Source organism: Photinus pyralis, unplaced genomic scaffold (assembly GCF_008802855.1).
Source record: "Photinus pyralis isolate 1611_PpyrPB1 unplaced genomic scaffold, Ppyr1.3 Ppyr1.4_LG7, whole genome shotgun sequence".
Taxonomy (NCBI): domain Eukaryota; kingdom Metazoa; phylum Arthropoda; class Insecta; order Coleoptera; family Lampyridae; genus Photinus; species Photinus pyralis.
In genome coordinates this window covers 7,572,008-7,592,386 of record NW_022170738.1, presented here as the reverse complement: position 1 = coordinate 7,592,386, position 20,379 = coordinate 7,572,008, and the positions used below count along the sequence as shown (strand labels likewise).

At 36.3% G+C, this 20,379-nt stretch overlaps 4 protein-coding genes across 6 annotated transcripts in view; 1 reads left to right on the top strand and 3 right to left on the bottom strand.

Moving 5' to 3' along the window:
- The window catches only part of LOC116175542 (octopamine receptor beta-1R-like), a 56,662-nt gene that overhangs the window by 28,888 nt on the left and 7,395 nt on the right, over positions 1 to 20,379 (top strand). The window contains exons 1-2 of one of the 2 annotated variants that reach the window (XM_031493707.1): positions 15,381 to 15,466; positions 19,925 to 20,140. In XM_031493707.1, coding sequence (XP_031349567.1) covers positions 15,450 to 15,466; positions 19,925 to 20,140 — 233 coding nt within the window. In that variant the 5' untranslated portion in view covers positions 15,381 to 15,449. Of the gene's footprint in view, positions 1 to 15,380; positions 15,467 to 19,924; positions 20,141 to 20,379 lie in introns of those variants that run through there. The other variant, XM_031493706.1, reaches the window with a different exon arrangement.
- On the bottom strand, positions 3,003 to 5,323 carry LOC116175537 (cytochrome P450 6k1-like). Of its 2 annotated transcripts, XM_031493700.1 has the most exons (5): positions 4,385 to 5,323; positions 4,125 to 4,337; positions 3,813 to 4,064; positions 3,601 to 3,760; positions 3,003 to 3,550 (listed from the first exon to the last, which is right to left on the bottom strand). In XM_031493700.1, coding segments are annotated over exons 1-5 (1,488 nt in total). In that variant the 5' UTR covers positions 5,247 to 5,323; the 3' UTR covers positions 3,003 to 3,549. The 2 variants fall into 2 exon arrangements, with proteins under 2 accessions (XP_031349560.1, XP_031349559.1); XM_031493699.1 differs by having other exon boundaries at positions 3,003 to 3,760.
- Positions 7,750 to 9,746, bottom strand: LOC116175536 (cytochrome P450 6k1-like). The gene is made up of 4 exons (XM_031493698.1): positions 8,650 to 9,746; positions 8,385 to 8,597; positions 8,064 to 8,315; positions 7,750 to 8,011 (listed from the first exon to the last, which is right to left on the bottom strand). Exons 1-4 carry the CDS (start codon positions 9,509 to 9,511, stop codon positions 7,851 to 7,853), a joined length of 1,488 nt encoding a protein of 495 aa, XP_031349558.1. The 5' UTR covers positions 9,512 to 9,746; the 3' UTR covers positions 7,750 to 7,850.
- Positions 13,104 to 15,585, bottom strand: LOC116175535 (cytochrome P450 6k1-like). Its single transcript, XM_031493697.1, has 4 exons — positions 14,226 to 15,585; positions 13,958 to 14,173; positions 13,645 to 13,896; positions 13,104 to 13,592 (listed from the first exon to the last, which is right to left on the bottom strand). The coding sequence occupies exons 1-4, from the start codon at positions 15,085 to 15,087 to the stop codon at positions 13,432 to 13,434; spliced, it is 1,491 nt and encodes a 496-aa protein (XP_031349557.1). The 5' UTR covers positions 15,088 to 15,585; the 3' UTR covers positions 13,104 to 13,431.

Here is a 20,379-nt window from a genome sequence, read left to right as displayed (position 1 = left end):
CAACTGGTTGATGGCGATCGGCAGCAATTCCTGTGACACGTAACGATAATTGGAACGTGTAAACAACAAAAGTCATTTATCGCTGTCACTCCTATTTCCTGTATCATAATAGTAGGTATCATTTTTTGGGTTCATTTCGCAATTCATTCAATATTGCTTGTTGAAGAAATGCCCCTTTTCTTCAGTAACCACTTCCGGCTCCAGGTTCTTCTTCGACATTTTCAGTTTCATCGCTAAACAAAGTATATAAATAACCGACCACAACAGCACTTCCTCCTCGCCGAAAACCGGTTTAACGAAAACAGTAGGTACTGTACAGTGTGGTCCAATTTCGATGGCATTAAATGGGAAACTTTCTTATTACCGCAAATAAATGAAAACGACTTAGGTACTAGTGACCTCTCTTTTCATGGTTATTTCAATACCGTTACCAGAAGTAAGCTATCGTCTTTTGTTTTTTCTCCAAAGAGAAAAACTGAAAAATAACCGAGTCATTCAATTTGCTGTAACTCCTTTATTTTTTAAGCTAGAACACAAAAATTGATCATTATTCATGTACTTTTTAACGTAGAAATAAATGCCGCTAGTTGTTTGTTTGTGGCCCTTTTAGTAACTGCGCTGTAACTGGAAGTTGATTTTTTTAAGTAGAAATTATAGTTGGCCATGGTTTTAAAAAATTGCTTGTTTATTCGTTAGCAAGACGGTGTCGCAGCTCATAATGCGTTAATTGTTAGAGATGATCTGGTAGCTAATAATTAGATGGGGACGCAGGGACCAATAAACGTTTACCCGACTTAAACCCAATAGATTTCTTTTTGTGGGGTTTTTTGAAAATCAAAAATTATAAATATCGTTCTACAACTGAGGAAGAATTAGGTACAGGCAAATGTAGAGGGAGTTTAAAGCAGTTCAACCACTACAAATCCTGAATGCAGCAAGATCTTTGAGAATATGTAAAAAAATTGGGGTAGTAGACGTTTACCTAATCATCGCACAAAATCTGTCGTAATCTCTCGATCTATAACAGTTAACAGTTAATGCATTCGAGCGACACATTTAACAGGAAAATATTTCGTTGGCGAGTTGTCGCAGTGGCGAATTGTCCGTTGGCGAGTCGCCCTTGGGGAGTTGACCGTGTCCCTTTTTATGCATATCTGCAGTAACGCTAGATTTATCACAGAACGATTTCTTTTGTTTGCCCAATATGTACTTCTTATTGGCGCATAGTTTGAATTTAGTTGAGCAAAGGTATAAATGGAGACATTGCCGATTGTTTTGCCATCGTTTTGTGTAAAGAATTTCACACTAATTTGGAAAAAGGTTTGACTCATACACCGCTCGCTTAATTTAATCAAATCGTTAATTCCAGCATCTTACAAGTCGCTTTGTTTTAAAACGTATTGCAAATAACGTAAAGTAATAACTACTAGAACACTAAGAAACAGAAGTGACATCAAATGAAACTGAAAGTTCCACCAGTGCTGGAATAATGTGAGCTACCTTCCAATTGATCTTCTCAATGACAACTTTGAGAGCAGCGTCAGCAGCAGCAGATATTATAAGGAGGGGGGGGGGGGTTATTATTTGGTCTTACCTCGCTTTACAAGTTCCTTTCGTTTATTTAATGTGACTTTTCTGTAGTTTTCGCAGACCCCAAAAGTATTTTTAACGGTGTGCAAACGTTAAAATGGACCGTTCCGTAATTTGTTTGTGCTATTTTACGAGATTGTGATTTAAAAAATGATGCGTAGTTCGTCTTTTGATTCGTATTGTCGTTGAGTGAAAAATCCCCGTTCACTCAACGGTATTGTTCAAACTGCTGAGGCAGTGAATTATGTCGTGAAAGATTCCAGTGTTTGCTTTGTAGAGGAATAAACTTCAACGACGCCTGGCAAAAAATTAGACTAGAGCAATAAACAATTTGTCTTGACTATGGCTGCCTATTTTCGTGACGATTAAGCCAATGGATTTCCTCTTCGCCCGCTGAATTGCACTGAAGGGGTAAATTTGCTTTTTTTACAGTTATAAGCTAGTGCCACACTACTTCATCTACTTCAACCCGTGGCGGCTTGGTTGGGAAATTCAGTCCGCACGGTGCGTAACGTGTTGAGGTAAGTCGGTGAGGCTGCCGTCCTTCCGGAGCCAGTGTCCCATGCCAAACCAGAACCAATGTGCGTTGTCAAAGCACAGCAGCGTCCGACGTCCAGAATCAGGACCTGCCGCTGTACAACGGAACAGAACCGAGTCGTATTTAATCGTTTATTTTACAGCAGATATTAAATTGACATTTTCATTGGTTTGAGTTAGTAGGCTAAGTCGCTCTTTAACCCTATGAGTAGATAAAGTGATCACATTCCTTTATAGTCTAATATACGAGAATAAATAAATATTATTCGTTTTCTTCGTTCACAACCTACGATTCAAAATAGAGCTACAGTAATAAATAAAATCGCACGTACGATTTTGCTTTCTCCACGCTACCGAATGATGTCATGCCCAATTCGCAGTTGTAACTAAATAGGCCTAATTCAAATAACTGGATGTGATCCAAATTCCTGAAATCCGGAACAATGCTCTATAGAAATGACGTTCGTAATTATTAGACAAGTTCCCGATTGGTCGTGCAATCGATCTCATATTTTTGAAATGGTATAAAAATTGAACTCTGAGAAATTAAAATAAAAGATAATGGTATCCCATCACAAATTTTAAAATTGGATGATCAAATTAGGTTTTCATTTCCCTAGCTTACAGCATGTGTAATGTTTTCAAGCAAAATGAGAAGCAATCGTTTTAACAATGTCACATCTAACACGGAAGTGGCGTAGACAGCTTCAGCCACTAGGAAACAATGAGAAAATTAATAGTTTAATAGTTTCCTGTAGTATGCATAAACAGGCATTTACAGTTGTCATTATTATCTAATAATATATAAACCATAACAAAAAATCTAACAACACAATAAATAATAGTTAGTATAAAAAATAAATTACAAACGATATAATAATTAAAATAGCTGCAAAATAATACAAGCAACAAATAGTAGAACCATTTGTAAATGGTCGTGAGAGAATACAAACTCATAAACAAATCGCTACCTATAATATACAGGATGGGCTTTATTCGATGGTTTAAGCATCTCTGGTACTAGGAGATGTAAAGAGAGACGAATGTAATACGCGTTTTGTCTTTTTGATAACGGAAAACATCTCTTTGATGTCTACAGATATATCCACCTAGCTCATGTGCTTAATAACCCCATTGAATTTTTCACGTCAATTATGGTCTTTGAGTTTTTTTGTAATAGAAACCATAGCCATTTATACATTTATTAAAGGGGCCCTTTTACTACGATTCGAACGATATATCAAGTAGAGAAATTGCGCCTTTCTTCTTTTTTTTGCATCTGTCATCTTGGTTCTAAAAACGAAAATGAGAAACAGTGTTAATTCAAATAAATGAAGAAGTATCCCCTTAAAAAAACACGCCTTTCAGGTTTGTCTTCAAAATGGAGTACGGAAAATATCATCTCTTCATTTCCAATAGTTGCCTAAAACGTCGTTGCTAACATACAGTGTTGTCTACATATAGCTTATATACTAAATTTTTATGCACGTCATGTGAACGCCATTTTTCGCAGTCCTTACAGGAATCCGTGAGAATTCAAGGGGTTCTTTAGCTAGCGAATTTCTCACCATCTTAAAATTCTTAACCATATGAATTATACCCAACTTTGTGCTTAATAAGCCAAATCTTTCACCTGAAACATAAGCATTGAATACCTTCAATGTAACTCAGAAATGTCATAGGACCTATACAGAGCCGTGGTCCTTCTCCAAAGGGTAAATAGGTGTAGTTTTCAATCTTGTGAAGGTTTTCGGCACTGAATCTCTCAGGATCGAACTTTTCTGGATTTGGAAAGTACTTTGGATTCAGGTGTAAGGCATCTTGAGAAATAAGTACGGGTGTACCTTTCTCGATCAGCATTTCGGTTCCTTCCACTTTGTAATCTTCGCCGCATTCGCGGGTGATAAACGGTGTCAGCGGGTATTTGCGCATAACTTCTGTATTAAAACAAAATAAAGTGAACAATTTTTAATAAGCAACATGAATGTTGTCCTTACCACACACAACCATGTGTAGGTATTTCATATCCTGTACGGCTTCATACGTTAAACCGTCGTGTTTTCCTATTACTGTATGAATTTCGTCTCTGAGTTTGTCTTGAGCGTTTGGGTTAAAGCATAGTTCGTGCAGTGCAAAAGAGATTGTAGAACTGGTTGTCTCATGTCCTGCTCCAAAGAAAACTAGTGCTTGAGCTGTTAGAATGTTCTCATCTAAAAAATAGTTCCATGTAAAAAATGTAGGTAATCTAAAAAGTTACCGAATTTGAAGTCACTCTCTTCGTAGTCTTGGTTTTTAATTTCAATTAAAATATCCGCTAAATCGTTTCGCTTTACTTTACTGGCCTCACGTTGACTAATCACATTCTTAAACACGTTGCGAAAAAATCTATCTACTTCCTCAGTAATAAATCGATATTTAAAAAACTTTACTATCGACGGCGCAAGGAAGTAAGAGGCTGTTTTTAGAGACTGCAATACTGTTCTGGGAAATATCATTCTACCATACCTCAAGAGCTCGTTGTCTCCGTCCGAAAATGAATTCGCATCCACTCCAAACGCGCATGTAGCAATAACATCCGTCGTGTACATGTTGGAAACATGCTTCATCTCAATATCCTGTCCAACCACCCCCGACAAGTATTTTTCTAAATTTTTTCCACATTCTGTCATAAGCGGCATCATCATTTTAATTTTGCCCGACGTGAATGCCGGGGAAATCTGCTTCCTGAGTGTTTTCCACTGAGGAGTTTTCATGCCGAGTAACGAGTAGGCCAAGTTCGGTTCAACTTTTGGGTCGATGTAAATGTATCGGTTTGAAAACACGTGAAAATCTTTGATGAGAACATTTTTCACAATCTTCGGATCCATTATAATCAGGAACGGTTTCGTTAATGCGTAAAAGCCGAAGAACGGTCCGTCGACTTTTAAGCAGAGTTTTCCAATGTACTGTCCCACTGGTTCGCCCGAGATGAATACGTCTAAGATGTTTCCAAATGGGAAACTTGGTGGTTTGTGTGGAACGCCTTTTAACTTAAAATAATTGAATTTGTATTTACAGTAAAGATAAAATGCCAAAAATGCGGATAAACCAAATAATAGAACGTCCTTTAGGGTTATCATATTCCAAAATATTGCACAATTTTTCTAGTTTTAATAGCGCACACCGCGATATCAATCCACCACTTACTGCAGGCGTATGTTCTTGGCACTCACTTATTTATAGAACGTACTTAATGTAAGATTACAACTAGTACTTAACGTAATTCCTAATAATGTGCAGTGACTGGCAGTTTTGTTACAATGATATTTACTAAAATTACAGCATTTATTACTACAGAATGTGTCTTCAAAAAAAGTGTTTGGGATGGGCTGTTGATCAAATCAACGTCTGATATTTCATTAGCATTTCACACTGTTGAAGAGCAAGTATGTTAAACTAATGGAGCGCAAACCTTCCCACACTATATTTTCATCACAATTACTCAATTACGCTAACACTCTAATTATAATTAATTAATAATATAATTACTTTTATTGCCGAAGTTGAAAATATCTGCCAATAATCTGCAATCAGATCAGAAAAATAAAAACAGAGCGAAAGAGGGGGGGCTTGAACAGAATGGCATATAAATTGCGAGAATAAAATTAACGTTTGACACGTGGAACAACTCGAATACTATAAATCGTACTTAATACTTTTCTACGTTCACTTTGGGAAAATGTAACAAAGTCACCTTGAGATAAGCACACGGTAAGCTCAATCAAAGTAGAGGTGGGTCAGGGTGAATATCGGGGTTCTTATACACTAGCAAAAATAAGCAAAAAATAACCTCTAGTAGTAGTAAACCGGATAGGAGCCGCTTAATCTGTAGTCGCTTTCAAAAAAGAGGAGGTAGGGACTTACCAAAAGGGGAAACAAGGCTGACTAAGAGATCCTTGTTCTTGTCTTGAAAAGCTAAAGAAAAATTGACGTCACAATCGAGGGTAATTTAATCAATGATCTCAAGAACATTAGAAGTGGTCACTGTAATATACAAGTCTACAATGTCAATATTTGAATTTAAATTAATTTCTAGTGAAAAGAGGATCAACACTTATTTTTTCGATTTTAATAACCCTTATGGACATTTCATGCCGTAACGAGAACACAAACATGAAATAATTTTCAATTTCTGATCAAATGACAAAGGCAGTAAGTGGTGTAGTTCCGGAGCCTTTGTGACTCAGGCAGACAGACACACAGGCAGACAGACAGACATCAAGGTGCACTTTTTTTTAAGTGAAAGTGGCCGTCTTAAGAAAAATATTGCTTAATGTAACATACCTCGTATTGTTCAAATTCAAAACAGATCCGTAACAACGTTGCAATGGAGCCACAGACATCAATGAGAAAGAGAAACACCTCCCAAGATAATAATGGTAGAGCCAGAACACTAAAGTCCTTTACAGGTAGACGCGAAGTCAGAAAAGTAATAGCGTACCAAGAATAACGATGCAAAGTGAAGTATTAAGCTCCCGCTCGTGTCATAAATTGATATGAATAATAATTAAATCAATCCATTTCAAGACTGTTACACATTTATTGTCAGTTGAAAAGAAATATTTCACGTAACTAAATTTACGTTACCTATCTTAGCTCATCATGAAGTAAAGTCAACGTTGAATTTGCTGAGCGTGCAGGTTTTGAATTGAGGGGGATCCTTAACAGTCTTGCGGGATTGGTAGCACAAAAGACACTAACCAATTAAAAATTTAGACGTCGCCATTTTGAAGGTAATTCGCTTATTTCCAACAAATAGTAGTACCATGAGTTTCCATATGGTCGATACCTATAATATACAGGACGAGCCTTATTCGACGTGCAGCACATTTCCGAAACTAGTAGTATAACGACAGACAAACTGAATGCGCGTTTTGTCTTTTGCAAAACGTGCACGACCTACATCCCTTTCGATGTCTGTTCCTCTTTCATGTGCTCAATAACACAATCGAATTTCACGTCAATTATGAACTAACGTTTCGTAGTTTTGTAATAGAGTCCATACCCCATAGCCTTTTGATATAGTTATTCTGTTGCCATACATACTCTTGAAAATAGTCATGTAGAAAAAATTAATTAGATTGCTTTGAAAGTTTAGAGATTGGTGAAAACAAACGCTTCCTAATGAATAATGATGAAGGAGGTCGTTTAGGCCAATGGGAGCTCGTAAGCCTTCACTTTCACTTGTAATTGAGCATAAATAAGGTCGTATTTCTATTTGATTGTTCAGTTGTTCCCTGATGATGAGCGCCTTGCCTTGCTGTTTTGATGAAGGTATTATTGTAGCTTATTGGTGTTTTTGTTTTACTTTTGCAAGTTCAACAGGCACAAGTAGTTCCAGTACTTCCAGGCATTCTGTTGGTATTAGTAGGAAAATTGAACCTTCATTTTTTCATTTTTGAAATGCTTAAATGGTTTTTGTCATTTATCATTTCCGTTCTAAATATGAAATTTAGGAAAAAAAATATTTATTTATATACATGTCAAAGTATGGAGCCCCTTATACATATACATATGCCTTCAAAATAAGAGCCCTGTATAATAACAAAGCTATATATCTCCACTTCAGAGACATTCAAGAAATATATTTGTGAGATATCCATTGATGTGCATCTTTTTTGCAAGAGCAAATCATATACATGTATCTAAAAATGCAATACATTCACAATAAGTGGTAACTTATATTAAATTTTTATGCACGTCATGTGAACGCCATTTTTCGCTGTCGTTGTAGGAATCGGTGAGAATCCAAGAAATTCCTCAGTTTGCGAATTTCTGACCATCTTAAAATTCTTAACCATATGAATTACACCCAATTTTGTACTTACTAAAGCAAACCGATCACCTAAAACATAAGAATAAATATCGTCTCATATATCTCAAAAATGTAATAGAACCTATACAAAATCGGGGCCCCTCTCCAAAGGGTAAATAGGTGTAGTTTTCAATTTTGTGGAGGTTTTCGGCCCTGAATCTCTCAGGATCGAACTTTTGCGGATTTGGAAAGTACTTTGGATTCAGGTGTAAGGCATCTTGAGAAATAAGAACCGGTGTACCTTTCTCGATTAGCATTTCAGTTCCTTCCACTTTGTAATCTTCGCCGCATTCGCGGGTGATAAACGGTGTCAGCGGGTATTTCCGCAGGGTTTCTGTAGTAAAACGTAATAATGTGAAAGGGGATTAGCAATTCTAAAAAATAAAATTATGGTTGTTCTCACCAGAAATAACCATGTGTAAGTATTTCATATCCTGTACAGCTTCATACGTTAAACCTCCGTGTTCTCCTATGACTGTATGAATTTCGTCCCTAAGCTTCTCTTGAACGTTTGGGTTCAAGCATAGTTCGTGCAGTGCAAATGAGATTGTAGCGCCGGTACTCTCAAGTCCTGCTCCAAAGAAAATTAGTGCTTGAGCTGTTAAAAAGTTCTCATCTAAAAAACACTTTTATGCAAAACATTTATACGTAGGCAATGTAAAAGTTACCGAATTTGTAGTAAGTCTCTTCGTAGCCTTGGTTTTTCATTTCAATTAAAAGATCCGCTAAATCGTTTCGCTTTACTTTATTTGCCTCACGTTGACTAATCACATTCCTAAACACGTTCCGAAAAAAGGCGTCCACTTCCTCTTTAATAAATCGATATTTTAAAAACTTGACTATCGACGGCGCAAGAAAGTAGGACGATGCTTTTATAGAGTGCAGTATTGTTTTGGGAAATATCATTCTTCCATGCCGCAAGAGCTCGTTGTCTACGTCTGTAAAGGAATTCGCAACCACTCCAAACGCGCAGGTAGCAATAACATCCGTCGTGTACCTGTTAGAAACATCATTCATCTCAAGATCCTGTCCAACCATTCCAGACAAGTATTTTTCTAAATTTTTTCCACATTCTGCCATAAGCGGCATCATCATTTTAATTTTTCCCGACGTGAATGCCGGGGAAAGCTGCTTTCTGAGTGTTCTCCATTGAGGAGTTTTCATACCGAGTAACGAGTAGGCCAAGAACGGTTCAACTGTTGGGTCGATGTGAACGTGTCGGTTTGAAAACACGTGAAAGTCTTTGACGAGAACATTTTTCACAATCTTCGGATCCTTTATAATCAGGAACGGTTTCGTTAAAGCGTAAAAGCCGAAGAATGGTCCCTCGGCGTTCAGGCAGAGTTTTCCAATGTACTGTCCCACTGGTTCACCCGATCTCAATAGGTCTAAGATGTTTCCAAATGGGAATGTTGGCGGTTTGTGTGGAACGCCCTTTATTGTGAAATAATTGAATTTGTGTCTACAGTAAAAATACAACGCCAAAATTGCCGATAAACAAAATAACACGGCGTCCATTAGTGTCAACATGTTCCAAAATATCGCAGTTTTACTAGTTTTAGTAACACCCTCGCCGAGCTCCACTTACTGAACTATGTTCTTGTAACTCACTTATAGACCGTACTAGTAGATAGCTAACGTAATTCCTGATAACGCACAGTAACTGCAACTATTGTCAATAATATTTACCAAAAAAAGTACTGAACTGTTTTCGAGAGAAGAATGAACTGTATAATATGAAAGTACAAATCATAGTTGGATGTATATTACAAAATTTGCTTTTTTGCAGCGATAAACTTTAAATTAGTTTATTACTACTGTAACTATTAATAATATCGATAATGTTATTGTTGCAAATACATTGATAACGTTGACCAAAACATTTTTTTAAGGGGATAACGTAATGTGTCAAGTTTCATCCAATTAGGTACTTTTAACTACGTCTACTATTTGAAGACTAAATAGAGTAGAATTAAGCAATACGTTGTGATTTAGATTACTTATGTATTACAAGACGCACATTAATAATTATAATCGTGTAACGAAATATCTTAAATAAGTAAATAAACAACAGTAAATTGAAAAGAGGGCACCATAACATTAGACTACAACCAGTATACAGGGTGTTTTATGAGGAATGGACACGTTAATATGTTATAGATTTGTTCACTTTAAGCAGAAGGGCCTAAAAACGTGCGCAATTATCAAAGGTGCCTGATATATAATCAGTTAATAGATAAACTGATATCAAGTGACGCAATACCTAAACCAAACTATTGCGGAACGGTGGATTGATCGTGGGGGTCGTATCAGTTGGCGAGCTCGGTAACCTAACCTTAATTCCTTAAATTCCGGATTTTGGGGATGGCTGAAAAGCGATGTTTATCAAGTATCAGTTAACATCAGTTGTTTATTGCATAACTCTGTTAACAATTTTCTTTCGCTTTAGTTAAAAAAAGATCTATCATTATAATTATTTTTGTTCCACTTTTGTTAATTTTTCTATATTTCTGTGCGGCTTTTATTGAACAATATTTAAGTTTGTCCTGTATTTAGACTACATAGTCTGTTTGGACAATAAATTATTATTTTTATTTTGTTGTTTAAACTCACTCATGGTGGTATGCTTCACATGAGACGGGTCATAACCAAGTCATCATGTGGTATAGTGTAGTGATGTTTAGTGTCATTGATTAAGAAACTTTCTGACCATATTTGCGGTGTTTAGTAGTATGGCCTTCTGTATGGTTGTGTGTATTGGCGTGCTGAGTTGTAGTGCTTGTAAGTGATGTGTAAATGTTTATTATGGTCGGTGTTTCTTGTGAGAACTCAGGTCTAGCCTGGTTAACTAATCGCACGGATTAAAATCAAGTAACGATTTTCTATGTCTGTGTCTGGTGAAGATATGTAGGATCCTAAAAAAAAATCACACACGTACATTGGAAATCTAGGGATAGTATGTAATTCATACTTACCAACATAGCTAGGTATTGATGGGCACAATAGCCAACGCTATCAGGAAAGAGGAAAACAAAACAAAACAAAAAAAAATCATTATAATAATTCCTGTAATTTTATTAGATGGATTTTATTGTGTAAGTGTTTCTTTGGATTTGCGTTTGGGTTGAATACGAGTGGGTTGTGATAACGTGGTGTGTTTCTGTGAAGAAGGAGTTATGTGTTTTTTAACTGTGCTAGGACGTGTAACTTTATTGGGTGGATATATAAAACATGTGCTTATCACTCGGTATTGCAGGAGAAGACGATACAGCGAAAACGGTCAAATGAGAGATGGGAATAGAACGTGTACCTACCTAATACTAACAGAATAGCAATCAAAACCGAGACCATGATGCATGATAATCCAGTAACCCTAAAAACGTTGCTCTAAACAGGTTCAAAGTCTTAATCTATGTCGTCGAACAGTATGGTTACAGCGACCCCGGCGGTAAAGGTCGAAGACGCCAAAAGATGATGACTTTCGTGAAGATTAAATAAATACCGTTGTTAGATATTCTTTCATTGTTATCCCATTCTTCAGGGTTAGGCTTCCTGATGTAGTCGTGGCAACATTCGTTTCCAGCCTCCGCTACCCTGGCGACCAGTGCAAAAACATTAACATAAATATCTTACTCGTATCCAAGCGCGAACGAATTGTTTTAACTTGTAAAGAGAGCATTCGGGTAGGTGGTCAACCATACTCGTTAACAGAGGAAGGATGTAGAAATGGTGAACTTAAACCAGCAGCCTACTTAGTAAAACAAGTTAAAAGTCATTATGCAAACATAAATGACGAGAGCGTGTTTTCCTCTAAATAAATAAATTAATTAATTCTAGAACAGTTAAAAAATACCGATAGGCACGAGATCCTTATCCCATTCTCTTTGAAATGAGCCGCCTATCTTGGAAGTTCATACAGTTTATTGAAAAATAGTAGAGCGTATACAAAAATATAAACAAATTGTGAAACTGGTGTTAGATTTGCTTTTATTCCAAGTGTCTATGTATTAATTTTCATTTAAATGCTTTCCCAAATAAGAAAGTTGACATTTCGCATGCACAAAACCAAATTTTGCAATTGCTGTTAGATTTGTCTTTATTCCAAATGACATAGTCGTGAAAAACATGCCGAAATCTTATATTGTCCAACTTTGAGGCACTACCTTTTAGAGAAGAGCGGCGCTAATTTGTACCATAAGAGAAACCATCGATTGCAGAAAACGCTATAATTAAAGTAAAGTAATCTTTTTGATTTGTATAAAAAATAACGATCAGTTCTTTAAGAAAATGCATTAATTGAATATTAGATGAATCGAACTGTGTGGTGTATTTAATAACTATGACTGAGTTCTTCTAGGAAGACTCTTTGTTGTTTTCAATCTTTCTTTTGAAATGTTTTTTTCAAATGAAAAAATGAGAATATTCCAATAAATGAATTCACTTTTGCGACCTATAAAGTGTAATTTTTGTGCGTGTAAGTTTTGTGATTATATTCAATCATTACATTTAAAACGGTAATGATTATCTGCAGTCAAATTTCATCGCTAAGTTTTAATTTTCAGGTTTAGAGTAATTTACAATATCTTTCTACCAAATTTCATGCTGTGATATCTCTTAAAACTTAGATTTTTACTCAGTCCGATCTTTTTGCCCTCTCTGTATACACAATTTCCCTAATTTGTGGTGAATGTTGATTTACGCTGCCAATGTCGATTTTACTAAAAAATATTACGTCTCCTAAGCCTAACACTTTTGCTTTTTCTTGCGCGAATTTTTTATTTCTTTTTAGGAGGACTTCTGGGAGAAAAGATCAGGTCTTAAAATTGTTGTGTATAGGTTTTCCACTCACTAAAAGTTTACTGAGCTGATCAAGTTAGGTGTACTATTATTAGTCTCCCTAGCTCACAGCATAATAACGTAGTATAATTATTATGATAATATGTTTTGTTTTGTCGTAAAAGAAACCATAGTCCACTATAAATGTATGAAAGAGTATACCACGATTCGATATAGTTACTCCATTGGTATTAGTAGAGAAATTGTGTCTTTCTTCTTTTCATTTTTTAAATGTTCATGCAGTAAGCCTTTTTTTGCACCTATCACTTCCGTTCTAAATACGAAAATGAGTAAAATGTTTATTTACATAATAACCAAGCATGATGGGGCCTCTTGAATAAACATTGCCTTCAAAATGAGATCTTATATGTGCACGAAAAAGTCAGTTAAGGTACCTACATAATAACAGGGCTATTATACAATTATACATATCCATAAAAACATCCAAGAAGTATATTTGTGTGTCTCCTCTTCGTTGTGCAAGAGAAACAAAGGACGGTTCCAAGTGAGTATAAAAATCCCCCAATACTTGCACAATTATAAATTAATCAATAATCATCTCTCCGTTTCCTAAATTTGTTCTTAGGTTACTGTATGTCTACAATTAGCTTATACTAAATTTTTATGCACGTCATGTGTACGCCATTTTTCGCAGTCCTTAAAGGAATCCGTGAGAATTTAAGCAATTCCTCACTTTGCGAGTTTCCCACCATCTTAAAATTCTTAACCATATGAATTATACCCAACTTTGTACTTAATAAAGCAAACCTTTCACCTAAAACATAAGAATAAATATCGCGTAATATAACTCAAACATTTCGTAGAACCTATACAAAGCCGTGGACCATCTCCAAAGGGTAAATAGGTGTAGTTTTCAATCTTACGGATGTTTTCGGCACTGAATCTCTCGGGATCGAATTTTTCTGGATTTGGAAAGTACTTCGGATTCAGGTGTAAGGCATCTTGAGAAATAAGTACGGGTGTACCTTTCTCAATTAGCATTTCGGTTCCTTCCACCTTGTAATCTTCGCCGCATTCGCGGTTGATAAACGGAGTCAGCGGGTATTTGCGAAGGGTTTCTGTAGTAAAACGTAGAGTGGAAGGGGATTGGTTTTAAAACAATTTCAATGTTTTCCTTACCAGAAACAACCATGTGTAGGTATTTCATATCCTGAACGGCTTCATACGTTAATAAACCATCGTGTTTTCCTATTACTGTATGAATTTCGTCCCTGAGCTTGTCTTGAGTGCTTGGGTTAAAGCATAATTCGTGCAGGGCAAATGAGATTGTAGAACTGGTAGTCTCATGCCCTGCTCCAAAGAAAATGAGTGCTTGAGCTGTTAGAATGTTCTCATCTAGAAAACATTACATGCAAAAAATTTAAACGTAGGCAATGTAAAAAGTTACCGAATTTGAAGTCACTCTCTTCGTAGTCTTGGTTTTTAATCTCAATTAAAATATCCGCTAAATCGTTTCGTTTTACTTTACTGGCCTCACGTTGGCTAATCACATTCCTGAACACGTTGCGAAAAAATCTATCCACTTCCTCATTAATAAAACGATATTTGAAAAACTTTACTATCGAAGGCGCAAGGAAGTAGGATGCCGTCTTTAGAGATTGTAGTGCTGTTTTGGGAAATATCATTCTACCATACCTCAAGAGCTCGTTATCTCCGTCTGAAAATGAATTCGCATCCACCCCAAACGCGCATGTAGCAATGACATCAGTCGTGTACATGTTAGCAACATGCTTCATCTCAATATCCTGTCCAACCACCCCTGACAGGTATTTTTCTAAATTTTTTCCACATTCTGCCATAAGCGGCATCATCATTTTAATTTTTCCCGACGTGAATACCGGGGAAATTTGCTTTCTTAGCGTTTTCCATTGAGGAGTTTTCATACCGAGCAACGAGTAGGCCAAGATCGGTTCAACATTTGGGTCGACGTGAACGTGTCGGTTTGAAAACACGTGAAAGTCCTTGATGAGAATATTTTTCACAATCTTCGGATCCTTTATAATCAGAAAGGGTTTCGTTAAAGCGTAAAAGCCGAAGAACTGTCCCTCGGATTTCAAGCAAAGTTTTCCAATGTACTGGCCCACTGGTTCACCCGACATGAACACATCTAGGATGTTTCCAAATGGGAAAGTTGGCTGTTCGTGTGGAACTCCTTTTAACTTAAAATAATTAAATTTGTATTTACAGTAAAAATATAACGCCAAAAATGCGGATAAGCAAAATAACACGATGTCCATTAGGGTCATCATGTTGCAAAATATCGCACAATTTTACTAGTTTTAATAACGCACTCGTCGATCTAGTCTACCACTTACTGCACGTATGTTCTTGTCACTCACTTATTTATAGAACGTACTTATTTACGATTAGAACTAGTACTAACGTAATTCCTGATAATGTGTAGTGACTGGCACTTTTGTTGCAACGATATTTACTAAAATTGAAGCATAGCGACAGATTGGGTCTTCAGAAAAGTGTTTGCCATGAAAGCAACGTTTGATGGAGTAGTTTCTGACCAAGCATTTGATACTATTGAAACGCTTTGTGTTATATACGTGTACTATATACTATATTAAACAAGTGCCAATGGAGAGCAATTAGACTAACACTTATGATATTATACGTGAGGTAGCTCTCTAAATTACTATTTCCGAGTTGAGAAAAGGTCCACTCGCTGGGATGTCCTATTTGGGATGTAGTTAAATGAAATTTGATTCGTCTTTCACAAATTCATGGGTGATTTCTAAAAAAACAAAAATATTTCACAGAAATTCAAAAAAAATTGTCAATTCAGTCTGCTTAATAGCATTTTCTTACCGCACCAAAACTGAAACTGAGAAATTTGGGAAAGACAAATCAAATCTCATTTTACATAGATAGACACAAATTACAAAATTAGCTTTTCTTCGGCGTATTTGTACTGATGATAAACAAACAAGTAGAGCATCACTGCTCTAGCTATATAAATAATACCGATAACACAGATTACCCCGCACTAAGGATACCTATTACCTAATCTGTTGTCGCAAATACAACGATAACGTTGAACAAAATATGTTCTTTTTTGGATAACGTAATGTAACGTTTACTTCACTTATATATTTACTTTATTAATGTAATGGACTATAAGCGTTCATCCTTTTCAAGAAACATTCAAACGTTAAGCGCGTCTAATATATGTCGTACAAATTTCATTCAATTGGACTTTTAACCACGTCTACAATGGATACTAGTGACACCTTTTCCATAGGTAAACAAACTAACAAGAAAAAAGGCAATTGCTATATAACAAACTGATTGAGATTATCTCACCAAGGAAAATCTTATAGTAACAAAGAAGTTACATAGATATGAAAAACAAGTCCCACTAAAGAGAATTTAACCAAATCCCTTTTAGTCCAGGAAACGAAACTTAAAATAGTATAAAACCTGGCAATTTTTTGAAAATGCGTCGATTTGCGTGAAAATTTGGGATTAAGTTCAACTTACCCTCCACTTCAAAATCTATATTATACTAATGGGCGCTCTTCATTTTTTAGGAGTGAAAACTATCCCTTTTTGCCAAAACTCAAGCTTGAGCTTGAGGTGAGAACAATTTGGCACAGATGAGCTGAGTACTAACTGTTACAGGCTATGGAACATTCTTTCAGAATATTTCCACCCTTAAAAGTCAACCGTTATTGTGGTTTAATAAAAAAAACTATTTACACTCAAAAAGTTAATAATTTATTATTGACAACAGTTGTTCAGTATGATTTCGAACAAAGTATGGCGTTCAACCTCCTGATAGATGGGGTATCAAACGTTGATAGAAACATTAAACTGTTCATAGAGAAAGAGTGTTTGTGTATTTATACAAAGGGAACGTTCCGGGCAGCCGCGCACGTGTAATCGTATCGATATATCTCAAGTGGGATCCTTTTGAACATCTGTGAACCTATTTTCTAGTGGAAAAAAACTTCATTTGAATGTAACCCATGATTCTATTTTGTTTGTTTAATTTAATTTAGATTTTCAAAGTGGTGATAATCATTTTGAATAGTATGGAATGGATGTATAAATATATATGTAAGTTATAATGTAGTGCTCGCATATAAATGGCCGTTTGCACCGACAAATTTAAGTGGAGCTTAGCTTAAGCGTAATAGCTTAAAATCCATGGCAACGATTATTGAGACAATGGTTGCCACGGATTTTAAGCTACGCTTAAATTTTTCGGTGCAAACGGGCATTAAACATCTATATCTCACTTAATTTTTGTCGTACAGAAAATTGCCAGTGAGAAAAATGTTTGGAATTAAAAAAGCTACAATTGGAAGCTGTAGCATTTTTTACGTATCTCCAGTTGTTTTGTAGCTATTTTGAAGGGAAGGACGTTTTTCACAAAATTGCAGAAATTCGTTATTCACTTTTAGCTTCAATTATTTCAAAATTAATTTTTCTAAACTGGTCGCGCTTCTAGAATGTATTAATAATACGTAATTAAAGAAAACTGGAAATGGGGAGGGACTAATTTTAATTAGGGGGTTGCTTGTGCTGATATTTTTGCTGAAAAAAGTACGGATCTACCTTATTTTCATCGTAACTCACTTACCTTTTATGCTAGTTTGTTTTAAAAAAAAAGAAGAAAGGTTTTTATTCTGCAAGTTTCCCTCGAAAAATGCATTGTTTTGCCATTATTTGACTGTGAAGGTCTGTAATTTAGCATTTGACGAACAAGAGCTAACACTTAACAAGCCACAACTCGGATCGTATTGGTCATACAGCAATTATTAGTACAACCATTTTCTTTGCTTTTGATAAGCTACGATTTTGTTCTTCACAGTTTTTTTAAATAAAATCCATACTTTTTGAGTTTTTCGCGAATATCCAGTTCTATGAAAAACTCTTACGTATGTACCTTCGGTCGCGTTTAACTGGAGAAGTATTAACTTTCCAAAAAATGCATAGAACACTTTTTCCTTAGATTTAATTTTTTTATCTATTCGTGTGTTAAAATTACAATAAAAAATTGCCACCCCCGAGATGGGGTGACAAACACCTCCAGGGCGAAAGCGCCCTTTGGCATGATATAGATTTTGATCCGTAGGCTATTCCTTATCTACTGTCAAAATTTCAAGTTAATCGATCCCTTTTGAGTCCGAAGTTCTCTACCAAAAGTTAGGAATGCTGGAGTATAGCCGGTGGAAGCTGATAGGTACTGTTGATTTCATGACGCACCGGATGCTCGGGAGGTGTCTTTCCATGCAGTGTCCTTCGGTCGACTGGGTTAGCTTCATGATGGTGAGTGATGGACTGAGCACTTGTTAACCAAGGTACCGTCTGCATGACTTCCCCAGCGAATTGTGGCCATTCTTGCAGACCCACCATGGGGTTTCGTAGCGCAGAATGATTTCATCCACGAGAGTCCTACCAACAAGTACTCGTGTCCTTGCTAACCAAAATCCATCCGAAACCGTCTGTTGTTTTCGGCAACGGTCCTACAGATCCATACCCTTTTTTGGGAACCTGCGACTTCGGAACGGCTTGTTTAGCCTCTTTATCTTCACTATCAGGAGAGTAACCGAGTAAATTGCCACTAACCATCACATATCCGCGTTCTGTCCCATTAGCACCGTTGACAGAGTCATCAGTAGCCTATAAAGCCATTGCTATTTTTGGGAGATCTTAAAAAAATGTCACTATTTTACTCCTCAGAATCGTAAAAGTACGTACCCAAAACTAGTTGCACATTTTATGACTCTCAGCGCCTAGTTTTCTTCTGATGGTAAAGCAATACGGTAAATACCTACACTGAAATGATTAACGCCAAATTTAATTGGTGATGTACTTGCCTCTTTTTTCTTTTTTTTTTGGTGGCGAATTGGATTCCTTTACTTCTAAAGTGAAATATTCCCATTGACCCAATCCTTCCCATTTTGTGAAGGAACAGACGCTTCTGCATGTGAAATTTTTGGCTTGTGGTAGAAGTTCCGAAATTTTGCTCTTCCGGGATCGTTTCTTACTGCTTTTACGAACCCGTTTTACAGTGAACTTCTTATCGATTTGACAAGAAAATGAATAGGGTACAATATTTGACGATGACGAAGATGTGCCCATATACCTAACTTCCTTCAAAATCCAATGAAATAGAAACTTTCATCAAAATAATCTTCGTGGCGGTTTATCCAAATTTTTCTATTTTTCCGCTTCTTGCGACAGTAGTTTTCTGTTAATTTAGTGGCCTCGCGTTGGGCGCCACTTATAACCAATGCGTTTTTAATAATGTTTATTTTCTACACATTGAATTATAGACATGAAAATCATATATCACTACAGAATAACCGAACAAATATCAAAACTTATGCAGCTTATTAGTCCCTAGTTCGAATTTGAGTTCAGGCAGGGATATTTGTAACTATATAGTGGGTAGGGTCGGTCGAGAAACCTAGGCTGAAACCACGTCCACTTAAAAATAAGCAATAAAAGTAAAAAATGCAAACTTATTGCTTTTATTTAGTCTGATAAGACATTGTAATATGAAGAAATTAATATCGTAAGAAGTTTTCGGTTCTGTAATTCGATGGAACAACTTAATGCACCTCAAATCAATTTGACCCATAGACCAACAATCCCATTTCAGTCTTCGACGACTTTGATAATCTTAGATCAATCTAATTGTCAATACACCACGAAAGAGATCCTATCAAAAATTTGTATAGAACAGAAATTAATTCACATAGACAGAAACAGTCAATCTAGTGAATGCGAGGGACAAAAGAAACTCCGTTAGTTTGTGCATCGTTCATGTGGATTGAAACTGAGTGAACGGTCGCGGTTTCCAATCAGTTGCCAAATGTCAGTTTTCAGTCAGTTTTATACAGTTATCCATTTGCCAGCGATCGGAACGCAAATCCATTTACAAACCAAAATTGATTTAATAGGCAAGTAACCAGTATTCCATAAACCCGTGCAATGTGTATTACGCAAATGAGATTGCAGATCAATCCAAAATCCCCTTCTCCATCAATGTAAATAAGGATTACAATATTAACACGGAACTCCCTGTTTGCTTTCAATTAACCGAACCGTATCTTTTTGTTGCAGAAGTAAAGTCGCAGCCGCACTGCTCAACAAACATCTGCAAATAAATGGAATATCAACCGGACTGACGTCGTTAAGGCAGTCGTCGATTGACGTGACAGAGGTGACTAAAGCAGATCCTGGAACCAGCAGCAAAATGAAACGCGAACGTAAGGCGGCAAGAACGTTAGGAATAATTGTATCTGCGTTTTTGGCTTGTTGGCTTCCGTTCTTTTTATGGTAAGCGTTTTTTTTCTTTAAAATGTTGCAATCGCATACATATTGGCCTAAACGACGCCCATTTACGATCATCTTATGTGTATCAGTAGGTGGTATAACGTCGAGCTGATCGAAATGGAATGACTGAATACGTTTGCTATATGCAAAACGCGCTAAAAGACATTCCGAAGTGTGTAGTAATGCAAAATCGACAGATTTTAAACAAATACGTAATCCTAAATCAATAATTCTGTGTAGCC

Bases quoted from the DNA above. Each gene is read 5' to 3' on its own strand.
- LOC116175537 (XM_031493699.1), bottom strand. From the start codon at position 5,246: ATGATAACCCTAAAGGACGTTCTATTATTTGGTTTATCCGCATTTTTG. The intron at 4,338-4,384 runs GTAACTTTTTAG...ACTATTTTTTAG, and splicing joins AGAGAGTGACTTCAAATTCG to ATGAGAACATTCTAACAGCT. The intron at 3,761-3,812 runs GTCCTATGACAT...CTTATGTTTCAG, and splicing joins AGGACCACGGCTCTGTATAG to GTGAAAGATTTGGCTTATTA.
- LOC116175536 (XM_031493698.1), bottom strand. From the start codon at position 9,511: ATGTTGACACTAATGGACGCCGTGTTATTTTGTTTATCGGCAATTTTG. The intron at 8,598-8,649 runs GTAACTTTTACA...AGTGTTTTTTAG, and splicing joins AGAGACTTACTACAAATTCG to ATGAGAACTTTTTAACAGCT. The intron at 8,316-8,384 runs GTGAGAACAACC...GTTTTACTACAG, and splicing joins CTTACACATGGTTATTTCTG to AAACCCTGCGGAAATACCCG.
- LOC116175535 (XM_031493697.1), bottom strand. From the start codon at position 15,087: ATGATGACCCTAATGGACATCGTGTTATTTTGCTTATCCGCATTTTTG. The intron at 13,897-13,957 runs GTAAGGAAAACA...GTTTTACTACAG, and splicing joins CCTACACATGGTTGTTTCTG to AAACCCTTCGCAAATACCCG. The intron at 13,593-13,644 runs GTTCTACGAAAT...CTTATGTTTTAG, and splicing joins TGGTCCACGGCTTTGTATAG to GTGAAAGGTTTGCTTTATTA.